Source organism: Daktulosphaira vitifoliae, unplaced genomic scaffold (assembly GCF_025091365.1).
Source record: "Daktulosphaira vitifoliae isolate Bord-2020 unplaced genomic scaffold, ASM2509136v1 Scaffold_1, whole genome shotgun sequence".
NCBI lineage: Eukaryota > Metazoa > Arthropoda > Insecta > Hemiptera > Phylloxeridae > Daktulosphaira > Daktulosphaira vitifoliae.
This window is the reverse complement of record NW_026099572.1, coordinates 9,207,993-9,229,475: the sequence shown is the minus strand read 5'-3', so window position 1 is coordinate 9,229,475 and position 21,483 is coordinate 9,207,993. Positions and strand designations below refer to the sequence as shown.

Here is a 21,483-nt window from a genome sequence, read left to right as displayed (position 1 = left end):
AAACGGTAAAATATATTTTTAACTAGCTTAAAAATAATAATACCTAAAATAATGGATAAAAGTTGTTTTCAACCAGTCACCTTCTTAAATAGATCATTGTTTATTTTATAATCTATGCTTAACTAATTGAATCAAATCAATCAAATTTAAATAATTTAATCTAATCTATGTTTGAAATCAAGTCACTGCTTAACTGTCAGTTTGATTTTCGCTATTCTACTTCTTATTTGTTTTTGATTACATTGCCAATCACTTAAAACAAAAAAAAATCCGACCAGGAGAATTTTTAGACGTGGCCCAAGCATCTGATTTTTTATGGTGATACCATAGACTATTATTTAAGGTTATACATTTTCTTCCTGCACTCTATTATCTATTAGATCGTACTTTTAAATTTCTTACTTATAATAGATCCTTTAAATTCAGATTAGGTGATAAACTATCAAATACATGTTGTATACAAGCTACATATGGTGTGATCAGTAAGTAAGGAAAAAGGTTAATTGTTACAAACAATAAGAACAATGGAAACCCGTTTCCTTACTTACTGAACATTCTATATAACCGTCTGCATATACTAAGACCTTTACTTTTTTCTAATCTTCATATGCCAAACCGTCTTTATAATATACAGAATGACTTTTTTTATCATAACCCACTCAATTACTTACAGAATAATAATAAATTAAACATTATTTTTTCGATTATCTTTAGTTACACATCATTCTTGAATTATTAACTATGTAATACTTTAAGTTCATCCCTTATGCCTGGTAAGGGTGTCAACTTTGTTTTTTTAAATGCTAACACATATTTTGAATTTAATAAAATGTTTGAGTTTTTAATTTAATAATAAATGGCATTTGAATTTTTAGTATAACTTTATTTGTTTATTAGATATAAACATTTAAAGTTTCAAATTTTTGAGTTAATATACAGGTATAATACACAAGGGATAACAAATATAGGTAACTAATTGGTTTTTTATGACATCGATATTAGCAGGTACACAGCATTGTTATTATCAATGATAGTAAGATACATTGTTGTGAGTTTATAAATACACTAACTGACAATACAAAAAGTATATCTATTGACAGTCATAATAAACAATCCGTGACTGTGACAGCAGTGTCATAAAAAACCAATTAGCAACCTATATTTGTTATCCCTTGTATATTATACCTGTATATTAACTCAAAAATTTGAAACTTTAAATGTTTATATCTAATAAACAAATAAAGTTATATTAAAAATTCAAACATTTTATTAAATTCAAAATATGTGTTATAAAAATAGATCAACTACCTAATCATCTAAGAAAAAAGGACGAAAAAAATAAACAAATTTATATTATAACTTACATGCTGTAATATTTTCCTATTATTATGAGGAGCTCTAACATGAGCTACCCATTTATGCTATTAAAGTTATTTTCATATTTTATCACATTTACTTATTGCACCTATTTTGTAGATTGTAAATATTCAAAAAAAAAATTCTTTTATAATAATAATAATAATAAATCAGTTAAATATTTATGTTACAATTAAAAAAAAATGACACTTTTTATAATAAGTTATTAGGAATGAATTTAAAACTAGTGATTGACTGATAAATCAAGAATTACATGAAACTAAAAATTTCAAAAATAATTTTCTTAACAATTCTTTTTTTTATCGCTCTTTACCATTCGTTGAGAACAATTACAATCTCTCTTAAGAAAAAGTTTTTTGACCATGTATACTCTAGGATGAGTGGTTAGACCATTGTCAGTGAGAAAGATGACAACACCAAATATTAAACTGATGTTTCATTCAGTAAATGAAGCCGCTCATGACCAAGTTTCGAACACGGACCATAGCGCATCCAAAAAAGTTGCATTACCGACTTGGCCAAACCGTTCCTATTTTCTTAACAATTATTGTTTCAAAATAAATTGAGTGTCCAGTGTTAAAAGTATCACCGTGTTATAATGTGTACAATGTATTTTTACTTTGCTTTATTGTTTACAATGTTTAATAAAGTTAACTTAATATGAATGAATTATTATAATGTTTTATTGTCATCAGTAATGGATTTCAGGTTGTGGCAAAATAATAGACAGTTTTTTTCTAAAAATATTAACTACAGTGAATAAAATCAATAGAAGCCATTTAAAATGTTTAGCCATCAACATTAACTTAAACCAAATTTACACAAGAAAGGATATTATAATAAAACCAAACGCTATTAATGAAACATATATTCCGATGGAATTTATTGTAAAACGAGGAATAATTCAATTATTTATTCGGTTTATCATGAGTAAATTACAAAATAAGATTTAATTTTAAATAGTTTCATAATGGATATTCTGGCAAAAAAAAATTGTTTTACAAAAAAATTTTAATTAAAAATTTTTTGATTTCCTTAGAATGTATTCTAACAAACCCTTAGGGACACATCCTGTGCGTGTTTTATGTACCACAAACATATATACATATAATATATTTTGTACGTTTTGTATAAAAATATTATTTTCCACCCGCGCATGTCTATTTGACCAAAGTAAAATCCCAAAGGGTAAGAAGTATAGCAAAATGCTATAATTTCTACTATAAAGCTTTCCTTTTTACCGTTTTGCATCAGTTGATAGTTCTATTATTTATGAAATGGTTGACGGGAATCTGAACGTTTGTGGATTTTTTGGTTCTTTCTCAATTGGTCGAATGAAAAATGCTTCAATTGTTTAAATGTGACGTTGTGACACCAGTGTAATTTATAACCGAGTTGATGTTAAACTGTTTGCTCGTAAGCGTTTCATCGAACAGAGTGAATTTCTCAGTTTTCTTTCATACAGCACATTTTTCATTTTGGATATATTACTCCTCATTATTTAACTCATTGAACTTAAGAAGACAACGGAAAACTTTTTTGGATTCGGTCCAGAAGTATGGAGTTACAAAGCAATAACCATGTTGCTTCATACTCGGTTAAATAATTTAAGAACGATATGTGTGTGCGTGAATAACCTATATCATTTGTGTGATGGTTATATTTTGTTCGATAATATTTCTGTTTTGCCCTTCCGACGCTAATAATGCCCTCGGGTAAAAATCCTTGATTCGCGTATCGGATGTGCTTAAATTATTCAAGTCTGCAGGGCATCTTTTTTTCAATGTTAAACTTAATAATGCATTACGCACCCCAATGGTCGGGGCCAAAAATATAAATAAATAATAATATTCATTATGACTAGTGAGGTTGGGTCGATTTATTTTATCTCGGTCAAGTATATACTTCATCTGAATGATTACATTATTTGAGTAACTCATAAAAAATAAACTCAATATGAAATCGAAAACACCGAAAATAATTTGTTTTTATTAAAAAAAAAAATTTCAACTTAATCACATGAAATTATTTGTACGGCCATAAAATATAGTTACAATGAATATTTTCATTCATATTATAGTTTTGCCTCGATGAGCTTAAATAATTTATGAATACTAAACAGATTTTCTATATTAAAACAATGTGAAATGTAGTCTTATTGTTATTTCGTGTTAAATATCGCTCCTACACACAGTTCCGTGTTCATACACTTGTGTGAATAATTCAATCTAGATTACAAAATCAGTTTGTTAACCTAATTTGCCATTTTGCATCGGTACGAGTGTTTTCTCAAGAGTCCATAATGTTAATTTATATCTAAACAGAAACATTTGGTTTGAGATATTCGAGCTAAATGAGATGCCTAATCGTGTAATCCATGTAACGTATAAATAAATAATTTTCGGTCCATATAATTCACAGGGAAGCGTTTTCTATTTGCATTTTTTTTATCATCCATTCTCGAAACGATATTAAATGTGTTATTTTTATGGTCTCCTGCAAATTTATAGATGGAATATTTCATCTAGTTAAGCCCCTTTTGAAACCCTATGTTCTATAATAATGTGACAAAATAGCTTTAAAAACAATAACTTTTTTATGTATTTCACAATGGATTCAATCTGAGATTCAGTTGTAAAACTCGTTTGAATTTTTACGCATTGAATAACTTTTGACCATTATTAGATTTTATTATCAGGAATACAAACTATAATAGGGATATTGCCTAAAATTAAAAAAAAAAAACACTTTGAAAACGAAATTTGTCCATCTTAGTTTAAACATCTTTGCAGTGTAAGTGATATGTAAATTTCAATCGCTTGACCAATAATGAGAGTCTAATAACAGAAATGATTTAATATATCAGAAAAAAATTGAGTTTTTAAAGTATATAAATATACTCTGAGTGTCAAAATCATTTAAAGTAGTAAAATGTTTGAATTAACTTGTTTTTCATCAATTTCCGATGGTTATTAGCATGCTGGCTACTAACAAAAACAGTAATTATAGTGCACTAGGTTTACTATATATGAAATCATTTATTAAAAAAAGTCAAGAGAAACTCATGCTATTGATTGTTGTAAAGTAATACTAATAAGGGTATTGTCTTGCCTCGTTCTACTTCTCGTTAAAAATATTTTGAGAACCTAGCCTCGTGACGAATATTAGATAAAATAAATTAAAAAGCCGTTTACTTGAAATAAAAAATAATTAATTATTAAACTAACATTTATCCAGCAAAAAATAAATTTACTCAGAAGATACATATTTTAGAAACGTATCACCATTATCAACTGTAACCGAGTCCTCATTTAAATATTCATGTTTTGTATTTTAAAAATTTACATATTTTAGATGGTTACGTGATTGATGGAGGCTAATTAATGGAACAGAAAAAGCGTCAAGCATTTTTGAGTGAAAGTAATTTAATTGGTAAAAAATAAAACATCTGAGATGTAATTCTCGGCGAAATAAAATTGATTTGATAATTAAGAAAGGAATAATTAATTTTATCAGCCCCTAACGACCTTTAGAATCATTTTTCGCAAAAACAAAACAATAGGTTGTTCGGCTAATGAATATTAATATATAAACATTGATGTTGTGCAATGATTTACCAAACTATAAAAGAAAAGTTGTAAATAAGCGTATGCCACATAGTTGTAGTGCAGTTATGGGTCACTGCGGGATGTTTTCACTACATAACACCGTCGTACGTTGGAAGTCCATTTTTACTGTCTGTTTAATGTGATAAAATATATCACACAATACCCATAAATAACGTTATATTCGTAGGTTCACGCGTATAGATGATATTATTTTGTACATAAACTAATGTTATACGCATACATATTTATGTGCTTGATAGTCTTGCCGTGCAGACATGAAGGGCCTACTATTTTCGCAAATGGAAAACTGCAGTTTCTCTGGCCGACACAAGACGAATGGCGTGGCCGAGAAAATATGAAGCTCGTCACATTGTGCACGGCAGTGGAGAACGATATAAACGCAATGGAACGAATAGTAAATCCGATGGAATACAACAATGTGTTCGCGCCTGGATAGTAGGAAACAGTATTGTGCGTAGGAGAATAATTATTGTTGGTGTAGATTAGATGATAAAGTGACAGCTTAAAAGAACAAGCCGGTCGCGCTTTTTCAGCAAAAATAGGAAGGGTATTTTTCATTTGAAAGTTAAACGATGACGATAATTTAAGTAGGAAACCTAAAAGCATCGTATAAAGTTCTAAGTTACATTTTGGCTTATGTTTCTTCCAGATTTGATTATGTTTTCGTTGGAAGCGTTCCAAAGTATATTACTATTATGTATAAAACAACGTTGCCCAATAATGAAAAGTTTATTAGTGCAGTTTAGGGGCCGCACGACTATATAGTCTCCAAGCTGAATGGGTTGGCTTTTTTAACAATCGCTTATATATTATGTCTACAGTTGTAAATATTCTAATTATTGTAGTCGTGAGAATTTAACAATAATGTTGTCGTTTTAATTTAGCTATTTGAGAGCGTAGTATCATTAACATTAACATTACAAATCGTACATTTGTTTCTAGGTAAATGAAAGGAAGACAATGGATTTTGTAACACGAGTTTTATCAAAATAAACGTTATTTTTTTGTCAAAAGTTAACTTTATCGTAAAAAGTGCGAAGCGATCTCGCGATATAATTTCTGTTTTCGACTAGTTAATGTCAATCAAACATTATATAAAAATCTCGTGGTTATCTATTTGCCCAAGACCAGAACGCGAGTAGAATTCAAGTAAAAATAAAAATCCAAACTGTTTCACGATTTATTGATGATTTTTTTATTACACCGCCCAATTTGAATACGAACAACCTGAAATTATTACCATCATTATTATATCATTTCCGAATTTTCGACGTTTATCATATTATCATGAAGTTTGTTTTGGCGAGGACCAAATGATTTTGAAGCTAATACATAATGTAAAGTCAATATTTAAAATGCAACTTTATATTATGTACTTAAGTTCATAGTATGTAGTAGCTACTTTTGTTATACAATTATTAAAACAATAATTGTCATTAAAGTTGTATTTGATATCACTTACAGCACAACTCTATATATATTTTCACAGTGTTTAAAAAAATATGATCAAAAATTGTTTAATAATCTGATAAGTTTTACAAAAATTGGCAAAATCATTTATTTTATTTTTGTACATTAATCAAACCCAAAAATATTTACGTGGAAAACTTGCTACTCTAAATGTTTTATTTGAAAAAATTAAAACACTTTGAGTAGCTTGGAACAATGCCTAAATTTAGAGTAAAAACAGAAAACAAATTAGTGCGGCTCTTTGATGTAAGACTAATGGCTTCTTATCTTGGTTTCAATGCTAAATAAAAAAAGTTGCACTAGAATAAAAAAAAAAACGCTCAGTGTTAATACAAGATAAACGTGCTACACTCAATATTATATGAATTGAGAGAGTAACAATGATGCCTCTATTAATTTATGAAATAATTAAAATTCCTTTCATTTGTTATTATAATCACATTATTCATATTTTACACACACAATATGTATATATATTGTTTTTTTTTCATTAAACATTTTATGATTTCTATACTTCATCTTGTGACACTATTTTAATTAATGCGTTTTCAGTCTCATCTGATAAATCGCTCAACATCCTTTGGTGGCTTAACAGTATCTATTTCGCATAGAATATTCATGCATAGTGTCATTTGCAGATTAAGTTTTCTTTGAATTGCAAACTCGTCAATCCCCAGATGTAAAAATATAATGGTATAGTTCATCTTGGTTATATTCCTAAATTTAAATTCACAAAGGTATATTGTTCAAACGAACAGCCATAATTTTTCTACAACATATGTGTACGTTCTGAGCTGCCCTTTCTAACTTATTCATAACCCATTTAGCCAATAGGAACTATTCTATAACATTTGTTATAAAGTATACGCCTGTTGTTTGTTTATTAATTAAACTTAGTATACTGTTAGGTATTAACTTTTAGCTGGGTTTAATCTCGTGCAGTAATTATTGATGTTAATAATTCCACAGAAGTACTTATATTTACTCAAAAGTCTTATGTTACAACTAATTATTTATAGATATGAAAAAAAATAATCTAGTATTTTTTTTTTTTTAATTAAATTAAATTTGAAATTTGAAAATTTCGATTTTTTAATAATATATTTTGGATAACAAGATTTTGTTTTATTGATAATTTTTTCAAACATTTTGTTAGCCAAGTACTTTGGAATTTTTGAACAATTAAATTTTATGTTTGGATGTAATAAAAATAATAATATTAGTAAGGTAGTACTTTAAAGTCATAGAAGTACTTACTTTGATTTTACAAGAAACTTATTTGGAATTGATGACCGACATAAAAAATTAATAATTATTCTAGAGTATTCATCTAAATTCAGTTGTTTTTACTTTTTAAGTTTTGTTTTACTGTTAAATATATAGAATATGCATCTGATTTTAAAATTGAAATTTTTACGAAAAGTTATCTGTGAAGTACATTTTACAATGATTTTCTAATCCATTCAGTGAATAATTATTAAGTCCATATTTATTATGTGTATATAATACATTAAGCTAAAATGTTTTTAATTATTTTATAATCTCATAGTTCAAACTAAACGAATTAAAAAAAAATAAATAATAAAATAATAGTAATAATATGTAATTTTACCCTTACTGTAAAAATATTAGAATAATTATAAAATGATAGAGATTTATTCAAGTTTGTGTAACGGTTATACAAAGTGATTACACTCTAAAAAAAAAATGTCGACATTTCCATATACATATACGGTATATGTACGTGCGGTAAGTTTTTAACGCATATAATGCAACAAAAAATGTTTATAAACAGTGATAAAAATGTTATATTTGTAAAGGATTTTTGATACTCTATGTCAAAATTACGATACTTATGAGTAAAATTATCGTGTATATTAAAAATACCATATTAATGTATAGGAATTATTGGATCGTTTCTTAGAGTGTACCACGATTAACACAATATATTTAAAAATATAAGACATAATATAATATATTTTTTTTCTTTTCAGAACTTAATAGGATATTATATTCTACAACTCCCAGAAAACCATTTTGTCACATTGCCCCTTAAAATTTTATCAGCTTGAGTTTTCTAAATAGAAATTTATATGTTTAAACAACTTACAAACTATAAAATGACTGGTTGATAATAATTTTTGAACTAGTATTTTAAAAGATATTGGCATTACTATAACAGGGTGGGAGATGAATTACAGTTTATTAATACCCAGAGAATGAACATTAACAGACTTACGCTTCACCTCCAGTCATTATATTATTATGTTAATAACTTCCAAAAAACTAGTTTAAAAATTGTTAAACTAAAATGTAAATCAGTGAGAAAAAATTGTTTTCCGGAAATTGTAGAATGTAGAATACTATTAACTTCTGAAAGTAAAAAGGTTATGTAATATTTCATATCTATAATGATATTGAATGAGTTATTGTTAAAAAATCACTATGTATTATCTTATCGTCAAATTCCATTGAAAGATATGAACTATAACACTGGATAATAAATAATGAAAAAGGTTTTCTTGATCTACAATATACAATCACCTATAGTTATTTAGATAATAACTAATTATTAGTTTAGTAAATTTAAACAAATCATTGTAATATATATAAATATATTAGTGATGAGCATTTTCAAATATTTTAAACTATCAAATAGTATTCGAATTGTTTTTATACAACCGAATAGTTTTAAAAACTATTCTAATAGACTATCGAATAGTTTAATAGTTACTATTCGATATTTTACATCACCAATATTTATTAATTTTTCTATTATAATGCTAAATAAGAATATTTAAAAAAAGTTATAAAAAAAATTTTAATTTTTCTAAATTTTTAAGTTTCTTGCAAAATTTATGAAATTAACCTAAAAATAGTTACAGGATCAACCTTAATTTTTTATTCGACAAAAGTCCGTTGATTTCAAATTGAATACCTATAAAAACGTTTAAACTCAACAGATAAGCTCTACACTGTGGAATTTTCAAACTTTTTAATATCATCAAAATATATCGTGGATGTTAAAAAATTTTTTACTAAATTTAATTATTTAATTATCATTTAATAATAATCTAATAAGTAATCATCTCAAAAACAGCATGAGAAAATTCTGAAGCTAAATTCGAAATCAGTGTCAACATTTTATATACAGTTCATCTACACACATAACATATTGTGTACAGCAAAATAGTTGTTGTCCTGTGTAATTAATATAGCATTGTGCAATGTATATCATTTATTACTTAACAGTAATTTTTGTAGAATATATTAGATAGCTGGTTTTTATATTTTATTTAATTAAACAATTGAAATATTCCCTAATACTCAGTGATTCTTGATACTATAAGTTTTGTTTGTATTACTTAGTTATTGTTCTATTCGACTTCATCTTCAAATTTATTTCCAAAAAAATGATTCAGTTACTATTTTTAGCAAAAACAATCAAAATTAAAAACATTGAAATGCGTGTTACAACTTTTAAGATGAGTTTATTTTATACCTATGTCAACAACAAATCTACTATGATTTGTGCGTTTTTAATTAAAATACTATTTTTGAAAATTAACTACATAGTAAAGTAGGGCTCCAAAAGTAACCTTATTTTAAAAGTACAATTTTAAATTAATGAAATACCATTTGAATTACTCAGCACTCATACATGTATATTTTCAAAATTTATACGCGTGTGTTTTCTATGAATATGGTACATTTTGTATTTCCAATATATCAATGATTATTACAAATACTTTTTAAAATCATATATGAGAAAATTATACATAATAAATACTGTTTGTGTTCATTTAGCCGAAATCTTATGTCGCCAGGTACTATTCAAGTGAAAGTGGCTCGAAATTGTACTGATATCTAGAAGATACTTGGCAGTATATCAAATCATTAATGTAACGTTTAATTAGTAAAAGGGTTTTGATTTTATATCGAGTTGGCTTTTATCCGAGCAGTTATCTTGGTCATTCATGGTACTTGAGTGTTTAACATTTCAAGGTGTTTTAAAATTATTGCAATTATTATTACTATTATTGCATTTTATACGTGACTTTAAAAACTTGCTATTAGAAAATGTCAATAATCTTAGGTATTCAGCTAAAATTAAGTGTAGAGATTACCTAATGTAATATTCTTACAAAATTAAAACCACTAATTTAACATTTTAAGTGCCATGGACATTATTTTTGATACTAGTCTTATAAAAAATTGGCGTGACAAATTATTCCCGGTGAAAATGGACAGTTTTGTCATTTTTGATCAGTCGCTCAAAGTGTAAATTGACATTCATTTATTTACCGGATTTTCTTCTAGTCTTTATAGAAATCTATAATTTTATATTATAAATTAAGGTTCATTTAAAAAATGAAAACCATATCGTAATTTTATTTACTAAATTATTCTCTCGATGAAATTTGAAAGCATGTCTGTTTGACTTCCAGTTTTGTAACACAATAGATAACGAATGTAAATGTAATGGTTAGGTTGGAGTCTGAACGGCGAGAGTAAAAATATAATAAAGATTCCTGTTTAGTATTCCTATGAGAGTTCGGCAAAATGAGAGCCTACGGGCGTTTTAAATACGTGCTTTGACACCCCCCAGTATGGGTTAAATCGATGAATTACCGAGTAAAATACTTGGAAGACTACCGAAAGAACGTGTAGACTGCTCTATTTGTTCTGATAACCATTCTGTAAGTGGGCCATGTGTTTAATAGCAATAACTATCTATAGGGCAACGCGAAAGCGTCCCAAACGATGTTCATTTATTTTCATATTGTTATTTATTTGGATGCGATGCATTTACATGGGTAGATAACATATTTGAATGATCAAAGACACAAAAAACCACGTTGCCTGCGAACTGTTTTGGCACTAGCGTTGCCTTTTTTTGGCTAAATAATAAATGAACAATACTTAATTTTCTGGGTACGTCCAGTAATAACGTTGATAACGATAATTGAAAAATTTAATATGAACAAATACGTTAACTGTGACCCAAAAAATATCATTTTAAATCTTGACCAATCATCGGGACAGCAATGGAAATCACTTAAGTGTAAAATTGATATAATGCTGTTATTTCTTGTTCATTACTCAAATAATAATACACTGGATGAGTCCTAAAATACATCAATGATATGTCGAAAATTACAAAAATATAAAGTAGGGGAAACAGTGATTTTATTTTTAGAAAGTACGAGTCTTGACATTATAATTATGCTATATATAATCTATAATATACTTTCAAACAAATCCATTCTAGCTTTTAATTAAAATTCATTTTAAATTAAATGACACGTCAAATTTCTTATTATTTGTTTATTTTTCCCATCGTATGTATATTGTCTAAAAGTTTTTCATTTTGGATGTTCTTTTCATCATTATTATAGATGACCTTAAAAATCGAATATAAATATTACACGAATTACCTTAATTAGGTAATTACCTTACGAATATTACCTTAAAAAACCTTAAAATGCAAAACACTTCAGAATTAACCAAAACCTACATTATTTCATGGAGTTATCCAAATACGATGATGATCTAAAAGATTTTTCATTTAATAAACTCGATACGATTAAAGTATTCAAATTTCCAAATCTTCGAAGCTCTTTAAATATTGGTTATTTCTTTTAATTTCAAAACTTCTATTGAGTTTTTAAAAGCTCAACATGTTTTGATTATTTAACTAAATAAAATTACATAAGAGAAATATTTCTCAAAAATCAATTTCTGTGGTATTGAGCGCAATTATATAGGCTTATTGCTCAAAGAGTAGAAAATCACAATAATAGAATCAAATAAAAATGTATAAGATTTTGTATTATAAAACAAAATTGCTTTACAATACATTTAAGTTTTTAATTTTATTTTATCTAACTTAGACCATTAATACTTTTTATTTCTTATTATTATTTTTAATGCGGTAGTGCTCAAATAGATATATAACACAGATCAATAAAATTTAGTTCATGAGATGTTAATGAACATTTTTCTTGTTTCGATCGATTGATATGCCCATAGTATTTCCCTATTATCCATTTTGAAGATACCATTACAATATTAGTAAAATTATTATTTTTTTTTTCAAATAAAAAATATATATTTTGTATATTATACAATATGTTATTATTACTATATGCTTTTTTTTTATATCAGCTAGGTGCTCATTTGAACGATGGTATTTTCTCTTAATAATAAATACTAAAGTTTGACATTATAAGACAACATGTAAAATAAAAGTAAAAATTAAAATTTCCATAAAGTTTAAAATGCTCTACAAATTTAACTACAAAATATTAATAAAAAATTTCGTATCTGTTCTTAGATTTCAAAAGAAATCAAAATGGTTTTGTAAAATATCGTTTGAATTTTTTCGATATTGATAATATAGGGCAAAAGATTCACTAAAAAAATGAACTCTGCTAGAATGCTAGTTTTGTACACATCGTAGTCGTTGAATAAATGAACNTATCTGTGCGTTACAGTAAAAATAGATCGTCGCGTAATACTATTCCGCTCCTCACCTTTTTTAAATTTTAAAATACTGATATCTCAAACAAAAATAATTAAATGTTTTCGGAATACACAAAATACTCCACGAAATAAATCAAAATGGTTTTGTAAAATATCGTTTGAATTTTTTCGATATTGATAATATAGGGCAAAAGATTCACTAAAAAAATGAACTCTGCTAGAATGCTAGTTTTGTACACATCGTAGTCGTTGAATAAATGAACCGGCTCACCAGTCATAAAATGAGGCACCATAATTTCATTAAGGGCCTTGTAGTATACGAAATAATGAAAATTGTTTTTTTTGGGTGAATGGACTCATCAAAACTTTTTATTACGTTCATTTTGTCCATGTCACTATAATGCGAATATTGTTTGTACTGTAGTGAATGCGTGTGTACATGCCTCGTGATCTTAGATTCCTGGTAACTATGGTTACTTGTGCCGCATAAAGGTCACAAGTTCACGGATATATACATAATAATGCCGTTCTTTGTACCACTGATGATAGATAAAAGGATTAGAAGAGAAAGATACCGATAAGAGATATAGCGGCAAAGGTAGACGACCGTCACAAATGCTCGTGTCCTTTAATGTCATTTTTAATGGCGATTTTTTGATCAAGTCGGATTTGTACTTTTATATAATTATTATTGTAATTATGGTTTTCAATTTCTGTGATTTATTCTTATCCTCATACTAAATGTCTTCCTTTTCAATTTTATTTCATTCATAAAATACGACATTTTCACGCACTAATTTAACGGGATTTAAATATCGGAAAAGTAAAATTGCCAAGGTTTTATTATGAAATTAATTTCATAATAAAATAAAGAACTACTGAACAGACGATTTCAAGGTTGGTTTTCTGAAATTTAAAGTATACATGTTAAAAATAGTAATTCATTTCCACTTGACTCTATAAATAATTTGACAGGTATGTATTAATTTTATAATTTTATAACGATTGACTATTTGAATAACAACTCTGGTTTATTGGTCAGTTTCTGCGAACTTTTCGAGGGTTATTTTAGGACTTTTTTGGCTATCTATACATGTAAAAACAATGAAAAATTGATTAAATGATACTCTTGACATTTCCTCGTCCTGAGTTGGCAACTTGACGCATTGTTATGTAAATTACGTGGGCTGTTTTATTTATAAATTTGATTACGTAACTTTGAAAGATACATTGAAGTTACATCATTGTTCAATCGAGATTGATTTAAGATTTTGAGTTATTTTCATTTTGAATATAAAACACAATTATGCAAGTATAAAAGTTTCAATATTCTAATATTTTATTTGTAAATACTTGTTTGTATTCAGGTCCAATAATTCAACAAATTGTAACACTTAAGTGTTTCATAAAGTTCTAATTTTCTTCTACTTAAAAAGATTAAATTTTGAAAAGTTTGCCACAAAGTGTATACTTTCAAAGTTAATGTTAAACACGTGGCATGTATAACTTGTTTAATTCGATTGTTATCGGTTTAAATTTTATTAATGTGTACGTATGGTCTAATAAAAAGGAAAGCTAACCATCTTCGAAATCGACAAAGTTACATGCATGTAAGGGATTTATAAAGTTTTGGTTTCATTGCTTTTTAACTTGTTAATCTCTATAAACTTAAGCTCAATTACTAATAGAACAGTGAGTTTAGCAGCTTTTAACTAAACTTGATATAATGTTAAATTATACAAAAGGTACAGTGTAGCATCTTTTAGCGTTTTTCTAAAATTCTTTCTAGTATCTTAAATTTTGAATTACTTAAAAATAATTTGAAATTCTTACTCAAAGCTATTAAGTGATATATACCAAGTTTTTATATGTACAGAATCTATGTAAATATTCATAACGTATACCATACAATACAAATATTAGGTGTCCTAAACGACTAATTAACTATCTAAATATATTATCAGCCAGTAGATTTTAGTTATAGGGCTCCACATACATAGCTAGTCTATTTTTTTTTTGCACGGGGGTAAATATCCTACTACCCTACCACTGATACACCACTAATTTATGTATGCACATAAAGTTAAATTAAAAATATTTCGTTAAAATATGTTATTGAAAAAACAAAATTATAGGTTGTATTCAATAAAAATACATATTGCAAAAACATAATGAGTATTAAACATTTCTAGTATAACAGTGAGGATTAATAAATAAAAATCAAAGTCTATTTGTAAGAATTCTTCTATGAATTTCATTAATTTATGAAGTTACGTTGTTAAGTAATAGAACATAAAATAGTTTAATTTAATGTTTATTATAAACATTATGGCACAAAAATTGTTATCTGATATTGAATTTAAAGTATAAATAAAATATTTTTTCTTGTAACTAACGTTTGATTTTTATTATGTTCGTACTTTAAATTGTTATATATTTTGTTTTAAAGTTTTTACAAAACGGCCACTCTTAATTTACATTTAAAAAAGCGTTGCTTAAACGAGCACTTAAAAAAAGGAATGAGAAGAAATGAGAGCGAAAGTAAACGTTACATTGCAATTACAATGTTTTTTAATAATGTTTGAAACGAGTGAGTGGAAATGTAGGCCAAATTATTTTTTGAATGGCTTGTTAATCGATATTGTTTTATTGTCTCCATTAAAAATCCTAAAGGAAACTGTGTGCGGGACAATTGATCATCATATAAGAGATTTTTATTGTGAGAGTAGCAATATTAGTGATTGCGCTCAGCTCAATAAAAATATTTTATTTGGATGGACGATTAAAAACAACAAGCATTACACTATACTAATGTGTATTTTGGACGAGGAAAATAATTTTAGACTAGAACACGTACATTATAAATGTATACATAATCGACAAAGTGTAGTACATTAGTATGTCTCTTGAAAAAGTTTGTATTGTAAAATCGGTGGTCACGTATTGTGGAAAATTATAAAAATATTGTGTTATTCCATTAAAAAAATAAAAGCACAATTAAATCGTACTTAGTTTTAAACTCAAATAGGATAATTCAATCGATTTTAGTATTACAAAACTACCGAAATAATAAACTTTTATATCATTCTATTTTCATAGCATAATGATATTTATAGTCTAGACAAACTCAATGCATGCCATTCATTTCAATGTGTCTAAAATTGATAAAAAGTACATGACAAAACGATTGACTAGCTTGGTAAATGAAGATTGGAAAATAAGCTTGTAGGGTACAAGGCGTTTAGGATTTAGTGATTTATGATAGACCCGACCCGACCCAGAGATAAAGATAATCGAAATACTAGGCGGCACGCACTTGGGTGTAAATTTAAACGACAATTAGTAAACATTGCGGTTACCACATATCGGATATAATAAGATGGATTATAACCAAACGGTTATAGTCTTATTAAAAGCTGTATTAACATTTTCTAATTAAACTGATCTTCTGAAATTATCTAATATTTTTTATATACATACGAAAGGTTAAATTGAACAATAGTTTTCTGTTTTTTTTTTTAATTTCTCGGTTTTGTGTTATTATTACCAAAAAATTGCCGCCTTACGATTTTTGAACGAAAAATCCGACATTCAAATAGTAATGGCCATTGACAAATATAAACAGGAATTATTATTTGCTACGGCAATTGGATTTGATTTGATACCACCTATAAAAAGACAATCCACACTGTCTCTATTTGCTAATATTTATCATCCCGCAATATTATTATATATATTTTTTTATTACTTTAGTTTTGTCTATGATCAGCGAGGAAAGCTTTTTATTAGTCTACAATATAAAATCATTTATTATATTTTATGCCGGTATATATCTATTGTTATTATTATCGTCATTATTCGATAAATGCATTCTTGTTTGTCGCCCATAAAATATATTTACTCGTGACATTCTTCACCCCTCTACACTTGTCTCGATACTTTCTTGGTATAATTTAGTTGCTTCTTGTTCATGGAATTATAATACGATACACACAAACACACACACACACACATATCTAAATTTTCATTTCAAGATTGAGTAAAAACTCGCTATCGGCCTGCGGCAAACATTGAGGTTTAATCCGTTTCGATCGTCTTTATTGCTTACCGAACTAACCCAAATAATATCTTTGCAATGTTCAAAACTCTTCACAACAAGAATTCAAAACAATAATACTCTTAATACTCTATTTAACCCAAGTGCCCATAGCGCTCCGTGTTATCTCCAACTTGGACTTCCATCGAAAACAAACTATATATTATTGGACAAATTGTGTTATTTGTCGTTTAAGTTTATTGCTCAGAACGTTATGATCGTTTTGAAAAACTGCGAAACAGCATTGAATAGGTTTTCATGCGTTTACAAGCTATAACTTTCAGTATAAATATCGGTCTGACTAACCCTTTCGAGTGTAAAAAAAAATTCCAAATATTTCCTTTATTGAAGACAACTATAAATATTCATTCTTCACTCTGTTTCGTTACTTATTCGATACAGTAAAAATACCTCAAACTTTAAGTATATAATTAGTATATTTTTTTTGTAATATGATTTTCTATCAATTTAATTATAAATGAAACTACTATTATTCGTATCTTATAACGTTTGGTTAAGATTCTATAGTTTTGACACCTACTGTGCTTTTCATAAAGACCAAATTTAAATTTATGTATAGACCAAATAAATATAATTGACTGATATTAGTTCGGATTAAATACGGTATAGTGAATTATTGTTAACCCTATTCAAAATCTCGTTCCACTAGTAAACTCTATTTTAGTTACTTTGTCAATCGATACATCGATAACTTTTTATGTATTTTTTTTTAAATCTTTTTGTCATGGAAAAAAAGTATGATATCGATAAAAACCAAAATAAAAGTTCAGTCAAAAAACTTAAAAAATAACCCAAAAATATATAGCTAATTTTACGCTACTTTGAACATTTTATTTATACATCATTCAAATTTTGCTACCCGATAATGTACAATATTTCTGAAAGTATATAGATTATTTCTATACTATTTTAATTATAAAATCTATTAAATTAATGACACAATAATTTAAAATCGCTAATAAAAGTCGAAACCAAGTAAAACAAAGAAGAGTAAAGAAATTACGTCTTTATTTTGTTATCTTATTATAATTTTGATGGCTAAGAACATTAGTTACATTTTTTCTAAATTACAATATTACAACAGTTTCTCTATACATTAAATCAGTTTATGTAAATTATTTTTTTTTAAGAACTCGATCATTTTTTAGCTATTTGTTGGTGTTGGTCCCAAATATTCCCATGGTTAGTCAGATATGTTGTATTTTATTTAGATTTCTTCGGCTTATGGCAAAAAATAACGTTTAAAATGAACATTTCTAAAATATTTCCTTTAATTTATATTTAGTATACCAATTGAGAATAAAGAATCATTGAACGAAAATATTATTGTTTTATGGAATACATAAAATGTATTTAAAAATTATCGTTCTAATTAGTACATATGCAGCGTAAATATGTTACAGTATCAGAAATTGACACCTACAACAGAAGAGCAATAAATTATAAATAATGGAGATTGATATGTCATTGGGAAGCAGATGTTCGATGCCCAATACTATTGAGTGTAGTGATATTTTTATACAATTCAAAGTTAAATTTTTAAGCGTTTCAATTAAGCCTAATGTACTTTAAAACTTAAGTCTTTTAAACGGTTTATTGGGTGTATGTAATACTGGTCTTAGCGATACGATTAAGTTGGAGGTTTTATACTGTCGTTGATGTGTTTAGTTAGATAAAGTTTTGTCTATTGCAATATGTCGGAGTGGTTGGACTTTTTTCTTCTCAGCTATTGATTTTTTTATTTATTGGGGGCTATTACGCGAATGAATGTACCGAAGAAACATTTTCATAAACAACTCAAACAACCTAACTTCGTAATCAACTTCACCCACGTTATTGTACTTTATTGTTATTATTATTATGTGTATTGCGTAAAATAAGTTTATTCAGACGTGTTTATTCGATTTTGGAGGAAGAAAGCCAAGAATAAAGAAAACCGGTGTTTACAAATCATCTGAAAACGTTTTCTAAACAAATAATCCATTTCGCCGAACTAAAAAAGTTTAACGATCGATTCCATTTAAATTTTAACATATGACGTGCCGTTGGTGATTATTTTTAACTGTGGTAACGGTCGAATAAAACATTTTGCCAATATTAAAAATTTCGCTTCCCAGGTGGTGTAGTAAGGTGAGCCGGACAGTTAAAAATTACTAGAGGCTGCGCCTAAAATTAAATGAAGGCGACATCGATTTAGTATCTCGAAAATAGACTATTCATCATCCATTCAACCTGACAAAGTGACTTGGAATCGGTACAAGAGCAAAGTCAATATTGGATGAGCATATTATATTGCAATAATACAGTATGTATTATACGATAATAAATCAAAAGCATAAAACGTAATTGGGTACGGCGAATACTACGAGTAGAACAGTAAATTGTTAATTTAAATGCGGTATAAAGCGGCCAAAAAAGAGTGTACACATTTTTTACGGTTGAAATTATGCTCAATTACATTTTTCAGCCGTTATATCTAATCGATAAGAATAAGAATGATGTTGGAACAGTGGGCTGTAAGAGAAAATCAATGCTACGGTAATTTTTTTCTCGAATTTATACAACCCATCCATTTTTTAGTACACTGGAATTTAATAAATTATAAAAAAAATCTTTACACTAATAAACGTTTATCTGTATAAAAAAAAATAATAATAAGTCTTAGAAAAATAAATTCGTTAAGATTAGTATATTTTCTGCAAGTTGAAAAAGTTTAAAAAAAAAGCTATTAGTTTTTCGTATTTTCTAACGATTTAAAGAAGTCAATTGATAAAATGTCTTTATCATTTGAACAATAGTTCGGTAATTTATACAGATAACTGTTCTTTCACGTTAATAAGACAATTGGAATTCAGTACATATAAAGCATTGTTTAGAGTTCATTTTTCGTATGGCATATCAACGGTGTTAAGCAAACACAAAGGGATACAATGACATAATGTTTACCTCTGTACTATTGATGTAACACAGAAGCATGGACCGGTGTCACGACATGTTGACGAAGAGCAGCAAATCGGTTGGATGATGACGACGGCGGCTGCGACGATCGCGTGGACGGCGGTAACGTCGTCGTCGTCGTCGGCGGCGTGACGGCGCTGGTGCGACCGCGGCAGCTGCAGCGTCATGTCGCGGCGACGCGCTCACGCTACGTACCGGCGACGGCGGTACGACAATGATTGTGGTGACGGCATCGAAGGAAAAGTAACCGACAATGGCCGTCGGTGATAACGACCTATGGCAGTTGACGCGCGTACCGGTGGCCACGCCAAGTGGCACCGGCCAGTTGGCCGCATCGTCTTAATCGTAGCGATAAGCGGCCGACTGAAATATCGACGGTGGCACGCAACGGCCGCTGTTGCGATTTCTGACCACCGGTTGGGTTGCGTGCACTTTTTTTTTTTTAATAAAAAAATCCGACTATAAAAGTGTCCGGCAATCACGCTACAGGTGTTAATTTAAGACGAATAAATAAAAATAAAAAAAAAAAAAAACCCCGGACTATCACTAGGGCGTACACGGCAGTGTTTGATACGCGTACCGAGATAACACAGAGATAATTGATTGCTCGTGTACGGACGTAGTGCGTGGCTCGACGGCGTCGTACCCCGACTGGTCGCTGACGCGTCGTCCTTCGCTTCGACCCCGACTGCCTACCACCACCGCTTTGGGCAGTTTCTACAACACATGCGTCTAAGCGTTGCCGGTCTCATAGCGCGCGCGCTCGGTACAATTTGCGCACAGCAGCGCGCCGTGTGCCACCGGAGGTTTTGGCGGCGCGCGAGAGAACATCTACCACCTTCTTGTCACCTACTTCTTGTCATCAATGTCTTCTACCACCGTTCCCGTTCTATTCAGTCCACTCCGGTACCGCTTGGGTAGTACGCGAATGCTTGTCCCTCTGCCACGCCACCGCACGGACTCTTTGTGACAACATGACAGATTAGAGATATAAAAAATTATTCTGACATTACCATTTCTGAGTTGTACACAACACTGACAATCGTTATACCGAGTCAATTGCGAATTTACCACTTTATAAGTTTGACAGTGAGTAGTATTTACTACTAATCAAGTGCTTTCTGCTGTAGCACTGCAATTACTTGTGTAGGACGGTAATCTAATTTTTGTTTTGACTTATTAATATTTTTTTTATACGCCAACGGTTGCAAAGTACTCCTGTGAATTATGATACATATTTTGCCGATTCTTTTTTTATTTATAGCGACCTCGTTATTTAGCACTATGGCTAAACTATCGCACGTGCCGAGGTGATATCGAACAATGAATTACGTGATGGATGGAGACCGAACTCTCGATACTTAAGCCATTTGTGCCAACGTGCGTTGATAATTTTATTAAAAAAACCTTACTTTCATGAGATTAAAAAAAACTTACTGAATCATA

General features: G+C 28.5%; 2 protein-coding genes across 6 annotated transcripts in view; one reads left to right on the top strand and one right to left on the bottom strand.

Annotated features, from left to right (window-relative positions):
• LOC126894273 (small conductance calcium-activated potassium channel protein) overlaps window positions 1-21,483 on the bottom strand; it is a 208,643-nt gene that overhangs the window by 48,768 nt on the left and 138,392 nt on the right. Inside the window, exon 1 of one of the 5 annotated variants that reach the window (XM_050665164.1) lies at window positions 20,026-20,740. The exons of the other annotated variants lie outside the window; for them this stretch is intronic. Within the exon in view, the coding sequence (XP_050521121.1) occupies window positions 20,026-20,055 (30 nt within the window). The 5' untranslated portion in view covers window positions 20,056-20,740. Of the gene's footprint in view, window positions 1-20,025; window positions 20,741-21,483 lie in introns of those variants that run through there. 5 annotated transcript variants of the gene reach the window in all.
• LOC126894279 (uncharacterized) overlaps window positions 1-21,483 on the top strand; it is a 139,702-nt gene that overhangs the window by 87,360 nt on the left and 30,859 nt on the right. The gene's annotated exons all lie outside the window — the stretch shown is intronic.